Below are 24,887 nucleotides of genomic sequence, written 5' to 3' on the forward strand. Positions count from 1 at the left end.
CTCTCTAGAAGAAAGGTCGTCTGTGACCTGCTGCTCCTCTGAGCTCTGTGTCGTAGGAGAATGGGATTACAAACTCGAAAATACAAACTTCTCTTCACAAGGAGCCACGTGGAGAAGACAAGGGGCAATGGGTACAAGTTGGACTGGGAGAGATTTCATAGTATCATAGAATCGTTAAGGTTGGAAGAGACCCTTAAGATCATTGAGTCCAACTATTAACCTGTCACTGCCAAGTCCACCACTAATGCATGTCCTCAAGCACCACGTCTCCCCGTCTTTTAAATCCCCCCAGGGATGGGGACTCAGCCCCTGCCCCGGGCAGCCTGGGCCAGGGCCTGACAGCCCTTTGGGGGAAGGAGTTTTCCCTAATATCCAACCTAACCCTGCCCTGGCGCAGCTTGAGGCCGTTCCCTCTCGTCCCATCGCTTGTTCCTGGGGAGAAGAGACCGACCCCCACCTCGCTACAACCTCCTTTCAGGTAGTTGTAGAGAGCAATAAGGTCTCCCCTCAGCCTCCTCTTCTCCAGACTAAATGACCCCAGCTCCCTCAGCCGCTCCTCATAAGACTTGTGCTCTAGACCCTTCACCAACTTCGTTGCCCTGCTCTGGCCACGCTCCAGCCCCTCCATGGCCTTCTTGGGGTGAGGGGCCCAGCGCTGAGCACAGCATTCGAGGGGCGGCCTCACCAGTGCCCAGCACAGGGGGACGATCCCTGCCCTGCTCCTGCTGGCCACACCGTTCCTGACACAAGCCAGGATGCCACTGGCCCTCTCGGCCACCTGGGCACACTGCTGGCTCATGTTCAGCGGCTGTCGACCAGCACCCCCAGGCCCTTTCCCACCGGGCAGCTCCCAGCCGCTCCTCCCCACGCCTGCAGCAGTGCCTGGGGTTGCTGTGCCCCCAGTGCAGGACCCGGCCCTGAGCCTTGCTGACCCTCACCCAGTGCCTGGGCCCATCGACCCAGCCTGGCCAGGGCCCTCTGCAGAGCCTCCCTGCCCCCCAGCAGATCAACGCTCCCGCCCAGCTTGGTGTCCCTGCAAACTGACTGAGGGTGCCCTCGGTCCCCTCCTCCGGATCATCGATAAAGATATTGAACAGGACCGGCCCCAGTGCTGAGCCCTGGGGACACCACTGGTGACCGGCCGCCAACTGGATTTGACTCCATTCACCACCGCTCTCTGGGCTCAGCCGTCCAGCCAGTTTTTAACCCAGTGCAGAGTGCACTTATCCAAGCCGTGAGCAGCCAGCTTCTCCAGGAGAATGCTGTGGGAAACCATCTCAAAGACCTTAATAACATCCAGGTAGACAACATCCACAGCCTCATCCACTAAGCGGGTCCCCTTGTCACAGAAGGAGACCAGGTTAGTGAAGCAGGACCTGCCTTTCATAAACCCATGCTGGCTGAACCTGATCCCCCGGTTGTCCCGCACGTGCTGCGTAATGGCACTCGAGATGATCTGCTCCATGACCTTCCCCGGCACCGGGGTCAGGTTTCATCCTGACATAAGAGATTTTTTACAGTAAGAGCACTCACTCGCTGGAACAACCTCCCTGGGGATGTGGTGGAGTCCCCGTTGCCAGAGGTTTTCAAGATGCGATTGGAGAAGGTGCTAGGTCATCTCCTCTGGGCTGCCTTTCCCACGGAAGGTTGGACCGGATGATCTTTCAACGTCCCTGCCAACCTGGGCATTTCTATGGATCTCTGGAAAGCAGCTGGGGAGCTCAGCATCTGTGTACAGCAGATGCACCCTTCACCATCAGATCATCGGAGAGGCTCGGGGGCCGCTCACTGGGAGAACGCAGCAGGAATTCCTGCTTTGGGAGGAGTGGGCTGAAAGGCTCCTGGCCCCCCAGCCTATGGCGCTTGTGTGGTTGGCACCTCAGTGCCCGTCCTGCCAGCCCAGGGCCCGCTTTGTTCTTCAAAGCAAAATGCACGTTCAGGAGATGTTTGATCTCTCTGTATGTGAAGCCATTTCTGAGTAAAGTCTGAATTTCTTGTTTCATCGGCATGATAGGATCCTTCTTTAGCCTCTCTACATCTATTTTTTCCTTATTCCCTTTAATCTTAAGCTTGTTCTCTGTTGAATGAGTACTGGGGTTTTTTTGAACTATGTGTACTGTGATACTGAGGTTGTGTGTCCTCCGTGTCTGCATGCAGACGAAACCTTACTAGAATGGGTTGGTTTGGTTTTGTTTGAAGGCAGAAATCCTGATCCTCAGCGCTGGCCGTCTGACAGCTCAAGGTCTTAGGAATGACGACTCCAGCTCAGTCTCAGGTGCGCTCGTTGAAGCTCGGGGTGCTTGAGAACAGCAGTAGCGAGTCCGATCACAGGCCTGCATAGCCTGGTAGCCTGCCCCAGCGTTGGCCAACAGCAGTAACCCAGAGAGGAGGCGCAAGAAGAGCACAAGAACGTGGCAAGCGTGGTTTTACATCATCCAGAAGTCTCCAGCTCTTGTGTTTGAATCTACCGTTGTTCTGTTTGCTTTTCCATGCCATTCAGGATTTTGCAGACTCTCATCGTATCACTTGTCAGTTCTCTCTTCCCGGCTGGATAGCCCTTATCATTCCCTGTTTGAGGGCCGTTCCAGCCTTGTTGGGCTTTCCTAGCTCTCCTAGATGTGTTCAGAGCCAGTATGAAAATGGCACACGGTCTTCAAGGAGTAGATGTGCGTGTGTGTTCTGTTCCTGTTCTGTATTTCTTTCCTGGTAATCCCTACCACTCTGCTTGCTTTGACCACTGTTGACCTGAGGCCTTTGTGTTTATTGAAATATTAACATTTCTCTGTGGTCATTGTCCCCTCTCCTACAAGTTGTCCGTCAGGCCACGTGTTTTTCCCTGAATAACTTAGTATCATCAGCAAACTTTTCCACTTCACTGTTTGCTTATTTCTCCATACAATTTATGAGTGTGACACTTGGGTATCTTGACAACCTCCTGATGTTCTTTGCTGGCAGATATATTTTAGGTCTACACATACAATACCTGGCTGCCGAATAGGTCCTGTGAGGAGCAGCCAGGACAGGCAGTACGCAGCAGTTGGGGCTGACCATGACATCTTCAGACTCTGCTTCCTTCTTTCCCTATTGCAGAAACCATTAAAACAGAAAATAAAAAGGGTCCAGAGAGACGTGCTGGGGAGATGTGTCACTGTGTAACTCGGAAACGCTGGAGGGAAACCAGGTCAAACTATGTGTTAGTGATGAGAGGACCAAGTACAGCGTTGTTTTTCTCAGGGCAGTCTTTCAAGGAGATGTGAAAACCACGTTGACGGAGCGATTGCACTGTCTTATGTTTGGGGCAGAACCTGCCAGCCTTTGAGAGCTCCCTTTATTTACATAGAGCGAGGTGTATTGTAGGCAGCTGAGAGTGGTTGTGTTTCAGCTAGGCTTTACAGCTGGGAGGCGTGCTGCCCCGAGCACGTCAGGCTTCGGCAGCAGCGCCAGCTCCATGCAAATTACGTGTCTCTGATGGGACTTGACCATGTTATGGGGTTTGTCGTAAGTGCACTGAATTTGGGTGAATTTCCTGTCCAACCACATATAAACTATATATATACACACACACACACTATTGAAATTAGGGATGTGAGGAATCTTCATAACTGCTGATGGATATTGTACAGTGTTTGCCCTGAGTGACCGAAAACATCCAATAGAGGATAAAAATGTTTTTAGCCGTACTGGAATTTTTAAAAAATGGAAAACGAGTTCTAAAAGTCCCGGCTAGGTAGCACTGCCCTGTGCCTACCGCAGAGGAACTGGCATTTCTCCTGCTCTTTGCGTTTCAAAGAAGTAGTGGCCACATAACTGCCTCTTCATATTTTCGGCATCGATAGTAGCAGAGTTCTAACTTGCAGTGATTACTACCCGCTTGGGAGTCATCTTTAACTGCGAAGGACTCGTTACAATATAGAATACGGTTTTTATTTTAATTGCTTCCTTCGCTTTTCCTCTAGGAGAAGAATTTTCCTGTTCCGTATTTCCGATGGGCAACGTGATTACCTGTGACTTGCTGGGGGTCTAATGAATGTCTCTGGAACATCTGCAGTTTTCAGTTGCGCTTTCTTGGCAACGTTTTCCTTATCAGCCAGATTTGCTCGGGTTTTCATCGCTTGTGGGAAATTAGATCCTTTAAAGCGAAGTACGTGCTTCAGACTGTCTCTGTCCTTACCGACAACAGTACTGCCACCCTCCCTGTGCCCTCAGCAGTTTGCCATCTTCTAGTTCAGTAGCTAATTCTTTCCCCCTCAAACATGGCGCACAGTAATTTCCTAATTTTTGGAAGCGTTAAAGCTGTTGCTGATGGCCTCATAAGGCTGCATGAGCTGATGGCTTTTAGACTTCGCTGTTTCTTTCCATATATTGTAGACAGATGCATAAGATTTACGCTGCTGGTTACCACGTTGACTCACCAGCAGCTGAAAACTCCGAATAGAAGGATCGCGGTCGGAGCGAAGCAAGCGGCCGCATGTGATGAGGATGCCTCCCTGCCTCTCCGTTCTGCCCTCCTCGTGCTTGTCCCGGCAGCGCCGGGGGAGGCCGACGGGCGCGGGGGGACTCGCCCGTTCCTTCTGAGGCAGCACGTTCTCCTCGGTGCCGTCGGGAGGCAATGGAAGTGGGAGTGCCTGTAGCTGAGGCTGCCCAGCGATCTTCTTTTAAAGATCTTTTCTACTTGCCAAACTTTAGTTTTGGGGCTTGGTTGTCTGTCTGGCTGGAGAAGGGGGAGTGTCTTTTAACATCAGCAGGATCTCTTCAACTGCTGCTGAGAATAAAGTGTAGGGAAATGGTTTCTTTTTGTCCACTTAAAAGCCTTATTTTGCCAGCGTAATACACTGCCATGGCAGTGCCTCAGCCCAGGACTTTAAATTTGACTGCGTAGTTTCTTGCTGGGAAAAAAAAGGACAACAATTTTTTGTTTCCACGACATCGCGCCTGCATTTCCGAGCGTCCGAGACTCTCGGTTCAGCCGGTTTGCAGCAATGGGCGAGGGCACAGGTCAGAACGACAGGAACAGGCAGCGCGGTCTCGGAGTCAAAGGAGAGGCAAGTTTTTAAGTGCTGTTCGTTTTTCACCAGAACTGTAAGTATCTCAGCTTGGCTCTTTCTCTGTTTTCCGTTCGGAGTTGTGGAATCCATTGTCAAAATGCGGGAGTTGCTCTTTTGGCTGGCCCCGCTGCGGCAGCCCTTGGGTGGCTGCGGAGGCTGGGCTGCAGCCTCTGCTCCGGCTGCCGATAGGCCCGATGTGCGCTTGGGTTGCAGCTGACAAGATTTAATGTTTCTCAGTTATTTTTAATGTACGTTTGCAAATTAATGAAAATTAGTTTGGGGTGTGAGTTGGAAGTGCTGTTGACAATTAATTCCACATGCGGACCTTGCTGTTCCTGAGCGATCGTTCCCATATGGAGTGAATCAGGAAGAGTTAATCACAAACAACTGTGTGAGGAAGAGCTGTAATAGCTTCGTTCGGATATTTTTTGACAGTGGTCTCTAGAAACTGGTCTCTCAACAGCAGAGAAGAAACGGGATTTAATCGTAGCTAAGTGTCCCGCTCTCTGATAGCAAAGCCGTAGCTGGACGCGTTACAGCACCGTTTTAGCACGGTTCCTGGGTCAGAGGCCGTCGTGCTGGGCGCTGTACGCAGGAGTCCTGCCCCGGGGAGCTTGCCGTCGCGTCGCTTGAGTGACAGTAGGTAAAAGCAGAGAAGGGAATACAGGGAAACAGTTTAAGTTCATCTATACTGCCTATGCTTTGACCCCTAATTTAGGACTCCGAGCCACAGGCCTGCATTTCAGCTAAGTACCCTGTAGCTGGTGTTAAATGCAACCATCGGCATCGTATTATCTCCATCAGGTTCTCTGCATAAAAGTTATTTGGCAAATTCCTAAATTGTTTAAATCAACTGTTTCCAGGTCAACTGTGTGGTTTCACCAATGAAGAAAACCACTACTTCACAAGGTGAAAATCGGGAAGCTTCGGTGCAGTGGGTAATTCATGGTTCCTCTCAAAAAAATCAAACCCTTGTGCTAGTGCCGTCTCAGCAGTAAATGCATTGGCATCACCGCTGTTACGGTCCAGGGATAACTGCTTATCTCTCTCATGCGCTCACGAGACGCACAATCGTCAAATAATCCTCTCGCAGGCACTCGCGCTGTCCTTGGAGGCTCGTTTTCAGGCATGCGCATCTTGGCAGCAAACCCTGGTTAAGTGGATTAGCCTCTCGCAGGCCCAGGTGAGGTGGCAGCTGGGAGAGCGATGCGCAGACCTTCGCAGGTTCCAGGTTGTGCCGCTGCACAGCTGGGTTGGAGATCCTCCGTAATCAGGATACAGGATTTTTAAATGGTTTATTTTCTTTTATTAGAACGTATATTGGCAGAGACAGGCTGCAGTAGCAATGATCAAAGAGACCCGAGAGCTAATGAATTAGCTGTAAGTCGCTCTTCAGACTGGAGGAGGAGAGCAGCCGTGCTGCCCCGGTGCAGTCACGCCGAGGTGATGTGCGATGCAGGAGCCCGGAGGGGAGTTCAAAGAAACGTGACCACATCTTCCCCTCTTCAAACGCCTACATTAACTTCCTATACGGTTCGTGTTTGGCCACCTCTGATGCGCTCTCTGTTTGAGTCAGCAACCTAGAAACATGTTTTGTTACCCCAAAACAAAGGCATAAGGTCGAGCCTACGCTGGCCTCTCAGCGTCTGCTGTAAAGAGACGCTGAGGGTCAGCTGAGCTGCTCAGGTGGCTCTTTCTGCCCAGGACTCCGATCCGTGCCCTCAGTCACTGACCCTGGGTAGACCTGGGCAGCTGTGGGCACCCTGCTGTGAGCCAGCACGCCTCGGTAGCCCTACGAAAGCGAACGTAGCCATAAAAAGACTGGCAGCCTTGTGCCTGATTGGCAATTTCAGTCGGCTCCTGGAAGGACCTGATGCCTGCCGGGACAGTGCGAGGGAAGGGATGGGGCTGCTCGTCTGGGGTGCAGGTGCAAGACCTCCTTTTGACGACAGCAAACCATTAGATCAGTTCGTTTGCTCGTGTACCTTGACAGGCTTGCTGTGCTCCAGCTATGTTGTTCTGGCTCAGGAACGCACGTGTCTTCAGCATGCTGCGGTATTAGTGGGCAGTCACAGGTAACACTCAAAAAAGAAGATATTTTACTGAAGGATTCTGTAAAGAAGCATAAGAAGAATCTTCGCTATAACTTACGGGGTTTTTTTCACAACCAATGCTGCCCGAAGGGGGTTGCTTTACAGGGAACAAAGTTGTATGGGGTGTATTTCGTTTGCAGATGTGTTACGTCTTCAGAGCAAATACTGCCATGCAGCATGAGTTATATAGCAATTGGATTCTCTTAAAAATAAATTGTTATTAAAAATACGAGGATACCAGTCATGACAGTCAACAGAAGTTCCCTTGAGCTTTGTGGGCGTCTCACTCTTGACACCATGAGGTAAAGCGTTGGGTTCTAACAAGCTCTTCAGGGAGGTGGTACCCGACAGCAAGTGCCATTGGTGCCTTTTGTGTGTGTGCTGCAATTTCTGTTGCGTTTTTTTTTTAAATCACGCATTGCCAGGAATGCAGTGACTAGCGCATGCAGATGCACTGGTACAGTTTCGTATGCGCAAATGAGTTTCTGTGTGTTCTTCTGGTGTTGATTTGGTGTTGCTGTTGCTGAGCCAAACTGTTGAACTGTGTTGCAAGGTGAACGTTTTAGACAGACAAGTGCCGCGTTTGTGCTCCTTCATGCTTCTCAGTAGATCTGCCTCAATTTCTGCTTCCACAGTGCCTTTATTGATGCTGCACTTAAATTCACATCCTTGCTTTTGAGTACATATCAGAAGTCTTACTGAGGCCTGTATCTTCTGTGCACAGGATGCCGGCTTTTCAGTGGCCATGTCTGTAGAGCTGCCAAATGCTTCGTGGGCCGGAGCTGGCCGTGACCTGCCCGCGATTCCTCTCTCAGGCCGTGACAGTCAGAGCGAACCCGTTGAGTGGGCGTACTGTTGCACAATTAATCTCTCTTCTTCTTCATACCTGTGATACAGAAATACCTTTCATGCTCCTTTTTTTAATTGAATGCCTGAAAAGTGAGGCAGAAGGGATGCACTGTTGCTTCTGCCCTTATACGTGTCCCTGCATGACATCAGGAGGTGCTGGCACAGCAAAGTCCACGTCCTGCCCAACCTGCAGTTTCTCAACTCGATGCCTATTCTGTAGGTTGCAAATTTTCCTCCTAAAGGACTCAGAAGTCAAGGAACAACCTATTGAAAAGGCACCTGGTCTCTGGCTATTGCACATCGGCTGGGATCCAGAGAAAGAGAATACCTGCAAGGAATGGCAGGGGTCAGTTTAGAGGCTCCTCGGAGCAGGTGCCATGTTCAAACTGAGCACCAAAAGGGTCCCGGGAAAGTGGACGCTGTCAGCTGGGTGTCGGTCACGTCAAAATTGGCTGCGTTGAATGTTAGTGCTAGAAGCTTTTCTGGTGTGAGACCATAAAATATTGGCCTTTCTCAAAGTAATTCTTATGCTGGTATGCTCAGAGGAAGATTTTCCTGTCTTCCCTCACTTTAACGTAGACATTCCTTCCCACTTTTATATCACCACATAAACCCATCCACATAACAAGATTTTTTCCTTGTGGGGCAACGCATCCTCCTCACTCTCCATTTCAAGGCCACCGTCGGCCGTTGGTGTCAAGTGCACTCACGGAGCGCAGGCGTCTCTCGCGATCCCTCTGTCCGCCAGCCACACGGCAGGAGTCACCTGGCCGCCTTTGGTCATCAGATAGGTGGCTGGGAAGAAGACGGCTCCTCCACCATGCCAGGGTAACGCCTTTCTTCATCAGTGCCGTCATTCACAGCCTGTGTTTCTATCTTTTGGTCTTATCATGAAGTGGTACAGGTATTGTTTACGAATTTGGGGTGGGTTTTCTCCACTGCCTTTGTGGTGACCTGCAGGGACAGGCCTGAAATACATGTGAAATACATGTCACCAAAAACAGGAGCACCTGAATTTTCTGTGGCAGTAAGTGTTGGCGGGATGGACTGTGAGATTCAATTCTTGGTTTTACACAACTGGCCTTGACCTGAATAATTTCACTTCTGCTTCTCAGCATCCAAGAGGAGAGAAGTTTAGGTGAACTGCTAAGTTCTTTGAGCTCTAAAGATATTTTTTAGGGAAGAAGGAAGTGTTCTTGATGTGGAAACTTGTATTTTAGATAAAGTAAAAATCAAACACTGAAATCTTTGCAGTAATGTGCTGAGACCAGACCGCAGCAGCTGCCAAGGTCGGTTGTCAAATGACTTTCAGTGAGCGTTGGGTGTTTATCGGGGAGGAATGACTGACTGCTTCTGTCAGCTGCCTGGGCTACCGTAGTGCGTAGCGTGGATAACTCAGATTTATCACTCACCTTCACGATCTTGGCTTTTTCCTAAAGGCACACATCTGCTATAATGTTTGGTTTTTAACAAAAAAAACCGCAAACAACAGAACAACTCATTGATGTTGGCTAATTTGATGTCAGCTGAGGTAATTAGCACTTGTAGCTGTAACTTTTTAGGTAAAATACTTTATTTCTCTTCTTCCTTCCAGTACAACAGCTGAAAAAATGTTGCTTGGATCAGTAAAATATCTCTAAATTCAGAACATTTTGAGGATCGTGATTTGACTTCTTGAACACCCAGGGAGCTGTGCCTTTGTCTGCCTTTGTCATCGCCATGCGTCCTCCAGAAAACTTGAAAATGCTTTAGCTTAGGAAGTGATAGGGGTACAAATTACCGAGCATTGGTTTTTACTGTTTCTTTTAGTTTCATTTGTTTTATAATTAGATTCTGAGCATGCTGGGTTGGGAACTTCTCGTTCCTTTTGCACGCATACTGTCTGCAGCAGGGTCTTCCAGCCTGTGGCTGGTGTTCCTAGATGTGCTGCACGCTGCGAACGATAAACGTGGTCGTGTGCCCTCCCCATGCCTGGGCTGAAACCAGAACTACTTTTGTGTCATTTAGGTAGGCCTGGGGTTTCTTAACGGGGAGATCTCCGTAGCCGATAAGGCTTTATGACAGAGATGTCTGAAACGTTGCTAATGCTGATGGATGTTCCCGTGGCCAGGCCGGACGGTAGCACGGCCGGTCTGGAGGGCCGTGCTTGGTCCTGCCTCCCAAAGAGCTCCGCATTGAGCCGTCCCTCTGATGAAGGGCCATCATGGACAGGCAGAGTAGGTTTGGGTGGCAGCGTCTCCAGTATGGGATGTAGGGTGTTTGGCTGCTGTTGGCAGCTCAGGTTGTCAGACCTTGCTCTACGGGATCCAATACCGTACTCTTCGCGTTGTTAAGCTACTTAGAGCTGCTTGGTGCCGACTTTATTCCTTCACTAGAGCAGAGAGCTGTAGAGCTCTATCTCTCCTTTTCTCTTTCCTCCTCTTTCTTCAGGTGTTAATATTTAATTGATGTCCTTTCCTAGAGTGGAGGAATCACCCGTGTAACCAAGAAAGCATGTATATGAATAAATTTACTCTGAGAAAGCTTTAAATTGGGAGAGAAAGAGGGTAGAGAGCTTAGGTGGGATCACCGGAGCATGGAGACACATGAGCAATCAGACACAGACTTGAGTACTTCAGTTTGTTTTCGCAGGGCTGCCAGTGCAAGATACGCTCCAGTCTCTCTACACGAAGCAACCAGTTGATCTTTTTTATGTTTATAAAAACGTAATCTGATAAGAGGAATGTGTAATCCTCGTCAGAGCGGTACAAGTTTCAGCTTTACCCAGGGTAAGTGCAGGAGGGGGAGTTCTGGGAAGTTGCAATTGGACAGTATTTTTGGGCATTATTTCTTCCTTCATTTTAGCAAGGAACAGTCATGTGGGGGAGAACTCTTTTAAAATGGTTGTCTCACTTGTACGTATGATATTGTTTTGATACGAACTCACGGTCGAGTTCCTATTCTCATTCTGGTAAGCTGCATACCTGTAGAAAAGAAGGGCGTTGGATTAACCGGAGACGTTTCTGTGCTTCTCAAAACGTGTTTTAATGGCTTTCACTAGAATTTTTTCATGTAATACATCTGGATCCCATTAGCTGTTTAAAATTGGGTTATTTTAAGCTTATGACTGCACATAGTTGAAGGGGGGGGGTACTGTATTTTTAGTTCAGCTTGACTGTACTTTCTTTCCAAATGAGTAAAGTGCAGCCTTTTCTTTCTGAATGTGTAGATTTCAAGGCAGACAACCCCATGGAAACGCATGCAACCCCTTGAGCAGGAGCTCTGGATCTACTATTTTAATTTCTTTTCATATTATACTCTCCCAAGCCCAAACAAAATCAGAGACAAAACCCCAGTAGAGCTCCTACTTCTGAGCTCCAGCTGGGACGCTGAGGTGAGTACCTGCTCCGTGCACCCACATGGCTTTGCACCGAGCTCTGCTGCAAGAGTGAGGAGAGCGGGCGCAGGGCTGGCGGCAGCGCCTGCCGATGGGACGCGTCCTGTCTAGATCCTGCTGCATTCTGGTCCTTTTAAAGGCAAAGAGTAAATATCTCATGCCCGAAGACTGTACAGAAGAGCGCTGCTTCTGCACCAAATAATACATCAGATTTACCCTGGCAGCAGGATTACAGGATTTCAGACTCCTAATGGGTGGAATGAATTATCAGGATGCGTTACCCATTCATAAGATGGCACCGATTTCTGCAGCGCGTGCAGCCAGAGCAGTTTGGCAGGTGATGCTCATGAAGCAGTTAGGCCATGCCTAATGAAGCCTCATGAAGCCAGCAAAAGGCTTTTTATCCCTGGTAGATTTTTTAATCTAATGCTCTGAGTATAAATTTAGCTGAACAGTTTCATTTCTCCAAAATAGTTTGACTCCGCTTACCCGAAGATGAGAGTTTCTTTTATTGCATAGTATATTTGCAACTACAATTAGCTCTGATCGTTAACAGATAAAGGAGGAGAGATCCAGCAAACCCCCACAGTTCCAGGAACTGTCGCGCAAGCGGTTCAGAAGGCTGTGCCCTTTGCTTCCTCACCGAGCTCGTTGCAGTGTCAAAATACAGGGTCTGTGTGGTGTTTTTATGCTGGTGGTATTTGGGTAGGTTGGTTTTGGTTGTCTTCAGCCATAGCTCAAGCAAAAGACTTTTCTTGTCAGATCAATTTTAGTTTCGCAAACTGTTATATCTTTTTTTCTTCTGATTTGAGAATATTTTGACTCCCAGATTCTCCCAACAATTGCAGATGTATTTTTCCGTTACTTCTAGTGCATTTTTAATGGGATTATTTTGTGTCATGCTGTTAAACACTTAGCATGTTCGTCAGGATATCTGTATGCCAGTGTTTGGTAAAGTGAACTGCCAAGGTTGACCTCAAGCCGACTGACCCTAAGAGTGATTTTCTTTTGGAGCCACTGAAATGAAACTGTTGTATAAATGCAAGGTCAGTCTTTATGCTTGCTTTCTTCAGCAGTGTCCTGCATTTCTTCGGAACCGCGCCTGAGACACCCAGCAGTCGTCAGTTTAAGGAAATCTTAATCTTGATTTAGGAATTGCCTGAGTGCCTGCCAAAAAAGCATGAGTTCTGTCATCATCCCCCTTGTTTCGCTGTAATCTCCCTCTGCTTTTCTCTTCCCTCCTCTCTGGCTCCGTGCTGCTCCAGGTGTTTTCCTGCACTGCCTTAAACCGCTGTGCTGTGAAGAGCCCGGCCCCGCCGCCAGCGACGCTCCGTGCGGTGACGAGGGAGCATAAGGCAGTAAATCAAAAAGTAAACTATTGGCTGAGCGAGCGAAGATCTCTAGAGTTCTGTCTAGCAGACAGAGCTTGAAGGGACGTGACAGTTGTACAGGCAATTTGCTGCCCCAGAGCAGGATCAGCTCTGTCCATGTATTTTGTCATTGTTGTTTATCTGGGACGGTTTGTGAAAGACAAACATTAGCCAGAATATTGTTATTAAATATCACCTTAGGCAAGTGAGCAGATGCACACTGGAAGCCAGTGGGGTTTCAAACAAATATCCCACTACTTTCACACCCTAAAAGGTAAATAACCTGTGCGAGATGAGATATCCGAGAAAAAAATAAAGTAAAAATATTTTGCGCATCTTCACCTTCCTGTTACTTTCAGTCCCATGTAGCGTACAGACCTGTGCTGGTACCGAACGCCAGCTGAGAATTCTGAGTCTCCGTGCTTCTCTGGTGGTAGGATGGACTTTCGCTGGAGGCTAAAGCCCAGTTTCAGCAGGCCAGCCTTGCGCTGGTGGTGACAGCGGAGAGTGCCTGGTGGGACCTGAGTACCCGATGTCAGGAGCCTTGGAAACGCTGGGAAAACACAGGATGGCACGCTGTTAAAATGGACGGGTGCCCAAATCGTACTTCAGTTGCCTCGTTTGAGGCTGTGGTTAATCAGTGCGTTCCTTTATCCAGGAGGGTCAGGCACAAAGTCCGTAGCATTAACTGAATCGGGACTCTGCGAAGGAAAGACACGAGGCAGCGTCTTGATGAAACTGTGCAGCCTTACTGTTCCTGTTAGAAGGGATCCCTAGACTACATCCCGCGTTGAACATTTGCAGCAGTTTACTGCAATTTTTCTAGAAGAATTAACCACTCATCTTCTTCAATAAATTATTGTTAAATAAATCTTACTACTTGTCTTTGCTGCTGTTAGCACAGTTTCTTTATAAATGTATGTAAGAGAATTGATTGACCAATGGTTTAGGGTTTGCAAATCTTAAGGGAACCCACTACCTTTTAAAATGTCATCAGATCTTGTCACCCTGAAATTTCTGATTTAATTGATCTTTAACATAATTCAAGTTCCCGTTATAATTTCGTTTCTTAGAAGAAATGCTCTTGTGTCAATGGCGTTTCAGGTAAGAAGTCTGAAGTGTGAAGGAGTCTCTGTTCCACAAATTACAGCTGGAATTGACTGCAGACGGATCTTCCCCCGGTGTTTAATCTTGCAGCTGGAGCATGGGACTATGTTGGATCCATTCGTAGTTTACCTAACAAATCGGGGTTCGTGAGGTTTGGCTGACACACCTTCCACTTTATCTCATCTACTTTAATCTTAGAGAACTGTTAAGATCTCACCTGGCAAACTCCTCTCCCAGCCAAACCAAGCGCGGGAGGCAATGAAACCTCGTGAACGCACCACTGGCGCAGCGACTTCGGGCCACGTGTGCAGAGCTGTTCGCTTTGGAGCTATCCCGGCACTGGATGCATTTGTTTAATTGCTTCTCTGAGGCAGCGCTCTCAGATACCTGAGGTTTTTTGTCACTGCCCTTTAGTCCCGTTTCTGTCCTTATGACTTACTGTCAAGGTGACGTCCCCATCCCATCTCTCGTATGCCTCTGTGGGACGAGGGGATTCTGTTTACTGTTCCTAATTTACAAAATTGACTGAAATTCGTTTCTGTCAGATACTGGCCCACAGTCTTCCCTAACCTTTAGCTGATCAACGAAATCCTTTTTCACATCGAAACAGCACAAAGCAACTCATCGAGTATTTTAAAATCGGAGCGGCTTACTGGATGCAGCGCTTTCCCGGGTGTCGCTTTGCATTCTGTAGTTATTTTTGCAGCTCTCCTCCAAAAGTGCTCTTAGGATTCAAGGGTATCAAGAGGTATAATCTCAGCTCCCCATATTTTTCAAATTACAAGAAAGCCTGAAGTGAAGACAGAACTAACTTTGTGGAAATTCTGTTTAAATCTCAAGGAAACAAACTCAGCTTGTCAAGCCCCGTCCTTATGGGAGTCTGAATATTTCTCTACACGTGCGCGACTTTGTGTTACACCTCCGCTGGGCTGCGTGCAAAGTTCTTAAAAGGCTGTAACCTTTCTGAGAGCTTTTGGGCCCAGGGAGCCAGGGGTGTATTCTCACAGGTTCGTCCGCCCGTCCGTCCCCCCTTGGCTTTGGGGGCCCTCAGCTGAGCTCAAGCAGCTGCGACTCGGCTTTCTCAAGTTCTCCTGTTTGTTCTTGAGAATCTGTTGTGGTTACAGCTGTCAGTCCAACACAGCAGCCGTTGTGGCACCGAGGGCTTTTGCACAGTCAGAGGACGTGCGGCTTTATTGTATCTGCTCCGGGGGTGAGCTGCTTCCCAGGTGGGGGTTTTAGCCTGTGCTGCTATTCCTGGTTTGAAAAGATGAGTTTTCTTCGTTCAAAGACAGCATAAAAATGAAAATGTGAATAGAATATGAGGCTGGAGAAGAGCAGCCTGTATTTGGCTTCGTTTGGCTTTCTACTTCACGCAGAACTTGTAGTTTCAGCAGTGAATAGGCTTCAAAGAGGATGTGGTTTGTGTTCGTGCTATTCAAATGTCTCAAAACCCCAGTAACAGTCAATCTGTTTCTCTGCCTGGGTTTTAAATGTTAAACCGAACTTATGTTTTCTTCATGTTTAACATCTACGAGCAAGGATTAGCTGTACAAGGACAGGGCACAGCGTTTGTCCGGCCGAGGGCTGTTTGCAGCGGTGGTGGACTGGGAACGTACCTGGTTCGCTAAGAGCAAGGCCAATGGCTCTGCTGCGCCTCAGGGTGACGACAGCGGCCCGGCGGCTGCGGGCACGGTGCTTTCCCCGCAGAAACGGGGCGCCCAAACACGAAGCTACATCATTTCATCTTGTATGCTTCACTCACGGTCCTTCCTTTGAGAATAGTATCAAATCTCTCAGCATCCCTAGTTTTTATTGTGTCCTTAACCATTTTCTTTACTGTCCTGAATCCTATGAAATTTTGTTGATGTTGTGTGATCTGCAGTGCAGTATGTGAGACAGTCAACATGGATACGCTGGAAGAATTTTAGCTATGTCATCTTTCCATCTTTGCACAGTGCATCATCTTGCTGGGCGTTTTCGTATACCTGTCACCCGTAACGGAGCCCTTTCCTGAGGTGACACAGTTCATGTAGGTGATGACGCGTTCTATGAGTATCTTGGGTTTTTTCCCTCCAAAAATTTACTTACTCCATTTTTGATGTTTTACTTCATATTTTTGATCTTTTGTTCTCTGGATCCTATTTCTCTGAGTGTCCACACAATTCTCTCTGATCGTAACTAAATATTCGATATTTCGCTGTTTCCTGCCTTCCAGTCTATCACTAAGCAGCAAAACGCTCCCTACTTAGTAAGTGGCCTTGCAGAAGTTTTGCTGATTTCTTGCCTGATTACCATTTCATTCTCCTCTTTGCCTTCTGTCCCATCCAGCATCAGAGTTATGCCAGTTCTTTGTTTCATAAACAATAGCCAAATAATTTTTAGAAGCCTTTTGTTGAAAATCTCTGTAAGCGTGAGTGAACTCTTAGCAAGAAACTTTATTTTCTTTCAGTTCTCTTTATCGATGCGTTCACAGAATTCTAATGGGTTCCTGAGAGCTGCTTTTCCTCGCCAGGTGCTGATCAGACTGCGACCTTTCCAGCATCGTCTTATTCTTCCTGAACTGCAGTTTCAACCAAATCGAGAGACAAATGCAAGTTTACAAACATTCTTACTGCTCTTTCCAAGTGCAGAGCGAGCCTTTGCTTTCCAGGTCCAGTGTAACATTGGGGGGGGGGGGGGGGGGGGGGCGGCTTTTAAGTGGTGGTTCTGCTTGCCGTGCGCCTCTGTCGTCTCTTACCGTGCGCGTGTATTGCCTGGGTATGGTGGTCTTGTCGGTGACCTTGAAATTACCTGTTTCTTACCATACCTTTTTCTTGTTGTTGTTTTTAAGGACAGGTCAGAGTCTGATATCACCTCATCTCTATTGGGCATGCCTTCTGAAAAACGTGCTCTTTTCATTTACTGTCCACGCCGCATGTGGAAGTTGTACTCTTTATGATGTGTTGTTGCTAATTCTATGCCTTTTATTGAAATGTTGCTTTCTGACGCTTACTGTCACTGCGTTCTTTTCGGGAGCTTCCCTTCTCTGCAGATGCTGAGCGGGATCGGGCTGGCTATTGTTAATGAAGAGCCGTTGTCATTATCTCTTAACTCCTTTCTGTTGCGGAAGGATACCAGTGTATCTCGTGTTCCAGAACTAATGGCTTCAGGAAGCAATAATTTAAATAGTTCACATGTGAATCTTTATTATCCTTCATGGCGGGGGTTCTCCCCACCCCGGGATCAAACATTTTTTTACTCTTTGTTTTGTTTCGTTGATCTTACGGTGGGCATCGTTACCTGTACAAATTCATGTGCGGATATCTATACAGGCCATGAATTTGCTAACTTCTGTTGTTTTCTTTTTAACTGGCTGCCTCCCAGTCTCACAGAGGAACTTCAGAGTTCATTGCAGGTGCAGCCGTATCTCATTGATGTTCTTGGCTGTGCCTACGTAGCGTTTGCTTTGTTACGGCCATCATGCAATAAGGCGTTCCAATGAATGTCGTTATGCTTTTGTCTTTTTTGTTCTACTGTTTCAGTCCCAGCAACTAACGAGCTTTCGCTAGCCCTAGTGTGCCGATCACCCGGCTTTTCATATAGGTACAGGTGGTGGGTTAACCCTGGCTGCTGGCCAGTACAGTACGCGTTTGCCAAGATAATAGAGGCAAACCCGTGAGGATGAGAGACTGGAACCGAGGGCTCTCCCTGGCTGGCCGCGCAGCCGTCACCCCCCTGCTGCCAGAGCAGAGTGGTTTGGGTGCCTGTGCCGAGCAGGTACGGTCAGGCTGCATGACCCGCTGTTTAGCACCCATCCCCGGTTTGTTGGTTGGAATGAGACCATTTAAAAGTCTAAATCACCTGAAACTAGAAGCCTTGCTTTAGGACTCCACGTGGCTAGGACTAGTTTCTTTAAGCGTCTAGGCTCATCCACTGAGAAGATGTGTGCATTCACTGGCGTATCCTGTATATTCCCATATTTCTTTTTAGAAAGCAGCAAGTGATGTTCCACGCCTTTGCATGTCACTTACCTTCCCGCTCTCGCGTGGGATTCAGATTTAATCTGATCAGAAACTGCTGTCAGTTAGGTGCCTGACCACAGGACGTTCCAGATGAAGACAACCCTTGCCTGTCTCTGTATTTCCAGTTAGATTTGAATTGGCCAAACCTGCGTGAACCTGAAGCTTTTTCTCAAGCTGCAGTGTTGTTTGATAGCAGCTATTTACAAGATTAATAAAGAAGAGATGGACAAGAGATGAAAAATGTGAAGCTGGCCACAGGAATTGCTGTTGGCTTTCAGAGGAAAACAGCTGCCTTGGTGGCGGGGAGGAAATAGAAATGATTCTGCATGCAAAAAGGAACGTTTGCTAGAGGTGCAATTTTCATGGGCCTCATGAGACGATCTGAAACCATGAGGACTGGCTAACGTGCTGCAGGCAAATGTATAAAGGTCGGGTTATGTATATGTTGTGGTTTTTTTTTCTTGTAGTGTCATCTAGACTGTCACAGACCTCCTCCCCTCAGTCAGGCTGCCCGTCACCTTCCATCCAGGCAGGCAAAGTCATCTCCTCATCCCAGAAGCACAGCAAGAAGGCGCTCAAACAGGTAAGCAGCCTAGGCTGGCACCCAGCGTAGGGATCGTTGCAGTAATTTTATTTCTCTGGTGAATCATCTTTCTCCGTGAAACTGCACTCTGCAGGGAAGCAATTCGGGACTTCCTGGCTGTCTTGTAGTAAACAGGGTTTTGCTAAAACATCCCTCTCTCTTAAAGGCGATTCAAAATATTGTGCTATTTAGTTCTTTGCTTTGTCCCTAAATAAGCATCTGGAAATTTTTTTAGTATGATTTTAAAGAACAGATATAAGATGTTATTTCTTTTCTCCCAACTTTTTGATGAGTGTGCTTAGCTTTCTGCAGTCTGTTTTAGTAAACGGAAGGTGTTTTTGGGAAAAGAATTAAACCACTGACTTCTCCCCCTAGTTAGCGGCATACTGTCCCTCCCGGGGAGTTCTGCGGGTGCCGCGTGTGTGTATGCAGGGAGGGCAGAAGGGGAAGGAGAGCATGCTGACTCTGCCTTGCCCCTCTGCGGGGGGTTGGGAGCGAAAGAGGAGGACGGATTATTTTCCATGCTTGTGGAATGACTGTTGTGTGGAGAGCGTTAATTGTGCGCACGCAGGATGGAATGGGTAGGTGCTTGTACTTCAAACGATTGTCTCTCCTAATGAAAAATGCAAGATGAATTAGTCCTGGGAGTGTCTTATTTGCAGGTGTTTCCCCAACTGCATTGTCTAGTTTTCCATGATCCTTAGAAAGGAAATGCTTTATCAGGGATAGATTTACTCCTTAGTAAAGTAAAAATCTGTAAGGACTTAGGAATCAAGTTGCAGAGGAGGTGCTAGTCCAGGGATTACAGAAGCTTGTCACAGACAGATGAAATCATGATGTGTTCCAGATAGCGTTCACCTTTTCCAGCCCAGCCTGTTGTCCTGACTTTGTCCAGCTGAGAAGCAACACTCGGGATGGCATTTGGCTGACAGATGCCTGTGGCCTTGGGAAAAGGAGCTGCAGTGAGAGAGAAGGATCTAATTAGGGCGTATTATTGAGGAGAATATTACAGGGGAAGATAAGGCTAAACTGGAGCTTTGTTTCCAGCAAGAGAGAGCTGAGTTGATGTCAAAATGAGATGCCAGCTTTAGGGAATCTTCTCTCTTTTCCCACTTGGCTGGCTCTGGACAGAAGCGTCCGTGTTACTGTGATGTTGCTTGCTGCTGGTAGCCGCAATAAAGAAGCGAGATTGTGTTGTCACTTTATGCAGATTTTCTTCTGAAGCTCAGAGTCAAGCTTCCACTTTCATTTGAATCCTCAGAAAATTGCTTCGCACTAATTCAGCGTTGTATTCATTATACTCTTTGCTTTCCCTTCCTCATCCCTCTTTAAGCCTGGCTGGCAAGCATTTCTCTCCAACATCCGCAAAGGCTGTTCTCTTTTAAGAGAGAGATCAAACAGGCTCAGGGTTTGTTATAAACAGTCCTCTGTCCCCTCTCGTGCTCAGCAGTTCCTCTTCGTTTTCTCTGGTCTGTAGGTCCCTGTTTCACAGAATCACAGGCTGGAAGGGGCCTCTGGGCAGACCCACACTCCATTTCCCAACCTACACTATTTCCAAACCTACACTCCATCGACTTTTCTGCTCTCTTCCCAGCCTCTGTCCTTACATGCCTAATAATTTTCTACTTTTCATCTCTGAATTCCCCATGCTCCTGCTCCCACCAGCCTTTCCCCACCGCAATATTCATTCCCCTCTTCTCTGCTTTCTCCCTCCTCCACCCCCCAGCTTTCTTACTCTGAGGTGTCTGCTTCCCGAGCATCCGTGTTCCACCGCTGTCGCTGAATGTAATGAAATATGTCAGAGCCAATGAGTACCAAAATTGAAACAGTGTTCTCAGTTTCGCTGTTAATCTCATTGGTTTGGGGAAGAAAATCAGAAACCCTGAAAGAGAAATGGGGAACCACATGGAGGCCTTGATGTTTGCATGGCGTACCTGTTTGTACTTACCAGCTCTGCAGCTCTCTGCAGGGCAAAAAGCTGTTTCTGATGGTCATCGTCTTCCGTCACAACAGCTCTTCTGAACTCGACTCTTGTGGCCCAGAGCAGAGCACCAAATTGTAGGATAATGAATAACTTGCCTTCTTGGCACACAGGAGAAAAAAGGTGTTGCCAAAGAACACCATAACCATTCAATCGTTCTAACTTACCTGCCCAAAGTTTGCTCTGGCTTTGGATCAAATTAAGAACATTCCATGCCCAATCCTTTGCTTAATTTTAGTTCCAGTGGAATTCTGCCATTCTGACCAAATACCACATCTTCCACCTCTTCCTAAACATGGCTGCCACTGTGGTCAGAAAAAGTTTTATAAAAAGTAGATAAAATGAGCAAATACAGATAGCAGAAAGGAGACAGCAGTGTTACGAGTAGAGTAGTAGGAACAACATAAGATCTTGAGGGAAACAAGAACTAAAGAAAGCTTTCATATGTTTAATTATGTCTGCGACCCAGATTATTTGCTAGCGTGTACTGGGGAAGACAGCTGGCTGGATCCAGCCCTCCTGTCTTAAGCGCTAAGTAATTATAATATTACTGGAGGGAGGAGAGAGCAGGTTCCGAAGTGAGAACTTCTAACCCTGGAACACCACACTGCTGCTCTACTGACAATAAGTATCAGGTCCTTTAAGAAATAAGGATCAGGATTTAGTTCATAAACACATCAGAGTTAAAACTGTAAAATACAGCCAAATAGTATGGTGTACACTGGTGTGCCATCACCACACGCTGTAGTAGGTAAGCAGATGGCTACATTCTTTACAACCGTTTGGAAAAATCCTGAGTTAGAGGTTAGCAATATCTGAGTCTAAATTGGCGGAGACATGCCCATGCTCATCTTGCTGGGAAAATGAAACAATCACGGGGAGAACCCCCCTTCGTTACAGTGGGTGTGTGCTGATACAAGAAGCCACCACATTGAGACTCTGAAGTTTATAATCCAGATCCAGAATGAGGGGTGGTTTCTCACCCATCGCTGGAAGATGCAGGTACTACACTCGTTCTTTCCTCTGATCTTCTCCAATCCACCGACCTTCATCTCATCCTTACCTCGCTTGAGCGGCCATCCCAGTGCCATCAGAATTCACAGAATCACAGAAACCCAGACTGGTTGGGGTTGGAAGGACCTCTGGGGTGCCTCTGCTCCAGCCCCCCTGCTCAAGCAGGGTCACCCAGAGCTGGTTGCCCAGGACCGTGTCCAGACAGCTTCTGAATAGCTCCAAGCCGGGAGACTCCACAACTTCTCTGGGCAACCTGTGCCAGCGCTCGCTCACCCTCATAGTAAAAGCGTATCTTGAATTCAGATGGAATTTCTTATTTTGTGGCCGTTGCCTCTGGTCCTGGCACTGGGCACCACTGGGAAGATCCTGGCTCCCTCTTCTTCATTCCCTCCCTGCAGGTATTTGTAGCCATGGATGCCGTCCCCCTGAGCCTCCTCTGCTCCAGGCCGAGCAGCCCCGGCTCCCTCAGCCTCTCCTCACAGCAGAGATGCTCCAGTCCCTCAGCACCTTGGTGGCCCCTCGCTGGACTCTCTCCAGTCTGTCCGTGTCCCTCTTGTACTGGGGAGCCCAGCACTGGCCCCAGCACTCCCAGTGTGGCCTCACCAGTGCTGAGCAGAGGGGAGGGATCCCCTCCCTCGATCCAGATCTCATCATGGTATTTTAAGATTAGAAATTACACCCTCTGCTCTGGTAAGGTTTATACCGTTGGCTTTCATCTTTATCCATTACACTTTCATCTGTTGTTGCCACATACATGGAATGAGTAAGGCCAGGGACTGGGTTGGGCTACACCCTACAAAGCTCTCCGGCCGGTGAATAGTCACTTTGTCACCTTTTGTGTGAAGAAGGGAGCTGTACGATACAGATTTTTCCCCGTTAGGTGCGTCCCCGTGGGTTTTTAACACCGTTACCAGAGACCGTAGGCAGGTCCAGAGCAAGAAGCGGGTGCTTAGGAGCAGCTCCTGCTCCTGCTGCTGTCACCGTTGCCATCCACAGCGAAGCGGACAGGGAGGAGCGCGCAGCTGACATGAGGTCTTTGTTTAAATTGCAATTAAAGGAGGTGCTGATGATACTAACTGAATGGCTCCATGTTGAATTACGCTCTTTTTCAATTCTGTAGAATAAAGTGGTGGTTTCCGCCCTCGACAGCGGGGTTTCCCTCAGAGCTGCCCTTTGTGCAAACGCACCTGCGGGCTGAGGAACATCTGCCCTCCATGGAGGGCGGCGCAGCGCACTGGGGGAGAGCAAAGGACACCTTAAAGGCAAACAAAACGAAAACAACGAGCCCCTGCGGACGGGCACAGAGGGAGAACCCAGGCAGGGCAGGGTAGAGGAGAGCCGGCGGAGAGGGTGCTGCCATGCCCCAGGCTCTCTGGAGAGACCCGCCAGAGACCCAGCTTCTGCAGCCACAGCGCCTGGAAGCTGCCGCCTGATTGGTGGGTGCGGGGTAGTTAGCGCTTTCCCGATTGGCTGGTTCCTGACAGAGGCGGGCTGGCAGGGTGGAGCCTTGCGTGGCTGGAGCTGAGGGGAGCTGGGCCTGTTGTGGGGTGTTACGGGGGAGATGGGCATGGTGGAGGGTGTTAGGGGGGAGATGGGCCTGGTACAGGGTGTTATGGGGGAGCTGGGCCTGTTGTGGGGTGTTATGGGGGAGCTGGCCATGGTATGGGGTAGCTGAGGGATGCTGCGCCTGGTATGGGGTGTTATGGAGGAGCTGGCCATGGTATGGGGTGTTATGGAGGAGCTGGCCGTGGTATGGGGTGTTATGGGGGAGCTGGGCCTGGTACAGGGTGTTATGGAGGAGCTGGGCCTGTTGTGGGGTGTTATGGGGGAGCTGGCCATGGTATGGGGGAGCTGAGGGATGCTGGGTCTGGTATGGGGTGTTATGGAGGAGCTGGCCATGGTATGGGGTGTTATGGAGGAGCTGGCCATGGTATGGGGTGTTATGGGGGAGCTGGGCCTGGTACAGGGTGTTATGGAGGAGCTGGGCCTGTTGTGGGGTGTTATGGGGGAGCTGGCCATGGTATGGGGGAGCTGAGGGATGCTGGGTCTGGTATGGGGTGTTATGGAGGAGCTGGCCATGGTATGGGGTGTTATGGAGGGGCTGGAGCGTGGCCAGAGCAGGGCAGCGAGGCTGGGGCAGGGGCTGGAGCCCAAGGCTGGGGAGGAGCGGCTGGGGGAGCTGGGGGGGCTCAGCCTGGAGAAGAGGAGGCTGAGGGGAGCCCTCATCGCTCTCTGCAACTGCCTGAAAGGAGGCTGGAGCCAGGGGGGGTCGGTCTCTTCTCCCCAGGAACAAGCGATGGGACGAGAGGGAACGGCCTCAAGCTGCGCCAGGGCAGGGTTAGGTTGGATATTAGGGAAAACTCCTTCCCCCAAAGGGCTGTCAGGCCCTGGCCCAGGCTGCCCAGGGCAGTGGTGGAGTCCCCATCCCCGGGGGGATTTAAAAGCCGGGGAGATGTGGTGCTGAGGGACATGGTTTAGTGGTGGCCTTGGCAGCGCTGGGTTAACGGTTGGACTTGATGATCTTCAAGGTCTTTTCCAACCTAAATGAGTCTATGATTCTAAGTTGAATGGTATAAGGAAAAACAGGACATAAGGAAAAGCTTTTTCCCCGTGAGGACAGCCCAGCAGTGGAGCAGCGGCCCAGGGAGGTTCTGCCTGCTCCATCCTTGGAGGTTTTCAAGACCCGACTGGCCAGAGCCCTGAGTGAGCTGGTGGAGGCCAAGCTGCCCCTGCTCTGAGCTGGAGGTTGGACTGGAGACCTCCCGAGGTCCTTTCCCACCAGAATTATTCTGTGATTATGACAGGAGTCAATCTAAATTTAGATTTATTAAAGAAACCCCCAAATGTTTATAATAGAGAACATAAACGCGAAGCTGACACGGAATTTGAAAAGAGCTGTCTAAAGAAGAATTGTTTTCCTCCTCTTCCCATGCACGCCTGAGCCACCATTGGCGTGGGCACCTCAGGCGCTGCATGACCGAGAAGTGAGGTGACACAATGAACAAAAGCAGAATTGTTTTACCTAAGCCGAGAAAAAGGCAGCAATTCAAGGGCATACAGAATAGGTGAACTGAATATACAAAACCTTAAATACTTGAAATGATCTGCATAATGGAAGTACGGGATTCACACAACCCCCTGAACATACTGGTGGTGGTCATCATCTAGTACTTTCTTGACATTCACTGCTGCCTGCAGTTCATCTTCAAACCAAAGAATTTGTGAAAGCTTTCTTGAACTTGTTTATGGATTTTTGTTACTCGTGAATGCCAGGTCTCTCTTTTTATCTTTCTTTTTTTTTTAAAGCTTTTGACCTCAATAACAGGAGGTTAATTTTGCATTGCAGAGGATGCTTCCTCTTACTGATTTTCAGTTTTGCTGTATTTCAGTTTGGCTGAATGTTTTTTTTAACCTACTGAAGGGGCTGAATGGGAACAATTTAATAAATTGGAAAATAGGAATCTAACG

General features: G+C 48.6%; 1 protein-coding gene across 10 annotated transcripts in view; it reads left to right on the forward strand.

The window, feature by feature from the left end:
• Window positions 1-24,887, forward strand: part of ASXL2 (ASXL transcriptional regulator 2) — a 134,353-nt gene that overhangs the window by 74,893 nt on the left and 34,573 nt on the right. For all 10 annotated transcript variants that reach the window (XR_015708589.1, XR_015708590.1, XR_015708588.1 and 7 more), the window contains one exon: window positions 18,309-18,424. Coding sequence is in view for 4 of the 10 variants with exons in the window: in XM_087776253.1 (XP_087632379.1) it covers window positions 18,309-18,424 (116 nt within the window). In the remaining 6 variants the exon portion in view is untranslated. The remainder of the gene's footprint in view (window positions 1-18,308; window positions 18,425-24,887) is intronic.

Source organism: Nipponia nippon, unplaced genomic scaffold (assembly GCF_047370975.1).
Source record: "Nipponia nippon isolate SJK-2023a ecotype South Korea unplaced genomic scaffold, ASM4737097v1 scaffold_4, whole genome shotgun sequence".
In the NCBI taxonomy this organism is placed as follows: Eukaryota; Metazoa; Chordata; class Aves; order Pelecaniformes; family Threskiornithidae; genus Nipponia; species Nipponia nippon.